At 55.3% G+C, this 1,502-nt stretch overlaps 1 protein-coding gene across 1 annotated transcript; it reads right to left on the bottom strand.

Annotated features, from left to right (window-relative positions):
- Nucleotides 1–462: 462 nt before the first annotated feature.
- LOC140994826 (uncharacterized) lies at nt 463–855 on the bottom strand. The gene has a single exon (XM_073464617.1). The coding sequence runs from the start codon at nt 853–855 to the stop codon at nt 463–465; it is 393 nt and encodes a 130-aa protein (XP_073320718.1).
- Between the last annotated feature and the right edge of the window lie 647 nt (nt 856–1,502).

Below are 1,502 nucleotides of genomic sequence, written 5' to 3'. Positions count from 1 at the left end.
CAGGAGTTTGAGTCTCACCGCCACCGGATTGATGATCCTTTCGATGGCAAATGGACCTATGAATTTCGGTGCCAGCTTCTTGGATTCCACCCGTAGAGGAAGGTCATGAGTGGAAAGCCACACCCTCTGTCCAGCCTGGTACGTGGGTGCCTGGGAACGATGGCCGTTGGCAGAGGTGGCATAGCTTTGAGATGCACGGAGGAGGAACACCCGTGCTTGGGACCAGGTGCAGCGGAGGATAGACTGACCGTAGCCCCAAGCTGCTAGCAGAACTCCCTCCAGAAGACAGAGGCAAACTGGGGTCCTCGGTCCGACACCACATCGACGGGGAGACCATGAAGCTGGAAGACATGGAGGAGGACCAATCTGGCGGTTTCCTTGGCAGAGGGGAGCTTGGGCAGGGGCACGAAGTGGGCCAATTTGCTGAAACGGTCCACAATGGTGAGGATGGTTGTGTTGCCATCAGACGGGGGCAGGCCGGTGACGAAGTCCCGAGTTGGAGGCATCCACCTCCACCACGAACTGATGATCAGGATCAGGAACTTGGAGGATGGGAGTGGAGATGAACCGGGACTTGAGGGTCAGCAAGGCCTCCTCCGCAGCCTGAGTCCAGAGGAAGGGAACTTTGGAGGAGGTGAGAGTAGTGAGGGGAGCAGCGATGGAGCTGTAGTTGCGGATGAAGCGGCGATAGAAGTTGGCAAATCCCAGGAACCTTTGTAACTGCTTGTGGGAGTCCGGAACGGGCCAAGAGCTGACCGCTGATACTTTTGCTGGGTCCATCTGTACGCTGCCCTGGGCTACGATGTACCCCAAGAAGGAGACAGATGGGGCGTGAAACTCACACTTCTCGGCCATGATGAAGAGTTCTCCAGGAGGTGTTGGAGGACAGCTTGGACGTGGTGAACATGCTCATCAAGGGATTTCAAGAAGATTAGGATGTCGTCCAGGTAAACGAACAGTGATGATTCAGCATGTCCCTCAAAACGTCATTGACCAAGGCTTGGAATACTGCTGGTGCATTTGTGAGACTGAAAGGCATCACCAGATACTCATAATGTCCTTAAGGGGGTGTTGAAGGTGGTTTTCCACTGGTCCCCCTCCCGGATCCGGACCAGATGGTAGGCATTGCAGAGGTCGAGCTTTGCTTTGAGCATCCCTGCAATAGCTTGAAAGCGGAGGAGATGAGAGGAAGGGGGTAGCGATTCTTAACAGTGATGTTGTTGAGTCCCCGGTAGTCAATGCAGGGCCTCAGAGTCTTATCCTTCTTCTCCACGAAGAAAAACCCCGCCCCCGCAGGAGACGGGGCTTCCCTTGGGAGGAGATGTACCGGGCTGCAAGTTGATGGCACAGTCATATGGGCAATGAGGAGGTAAGGCCGAAGCTTTAGCCTTACTGAAGACCTCCCAGAAATCGTGGTACACAGGAGGAACCCCCACCATATCTGGAGTCGACTTGGGCCCGGACACGTGCAAAGGAGGCAAACCTGGTGGCAGGAAGAGCTC

This window comes from Pagrus major, chromosome 4 (genome assembly GCF_040436345.1).
Source record: "Pagrus major chromosome 4, Pma_NU_1.0".
In the NCBI taxonomy this organism is placed as follows: domain Eukaryota; kingdom Metazoa; phylum Chordata; class Actinopteri; order Spariformes; family Sparidae; genus Pagrus; species Pagrus major.
The sequence above is the reverse complement of the archived record's forward strand: the minus strand, read 5'-3'. Positions and strand labels throughout refer to the sequence as shown.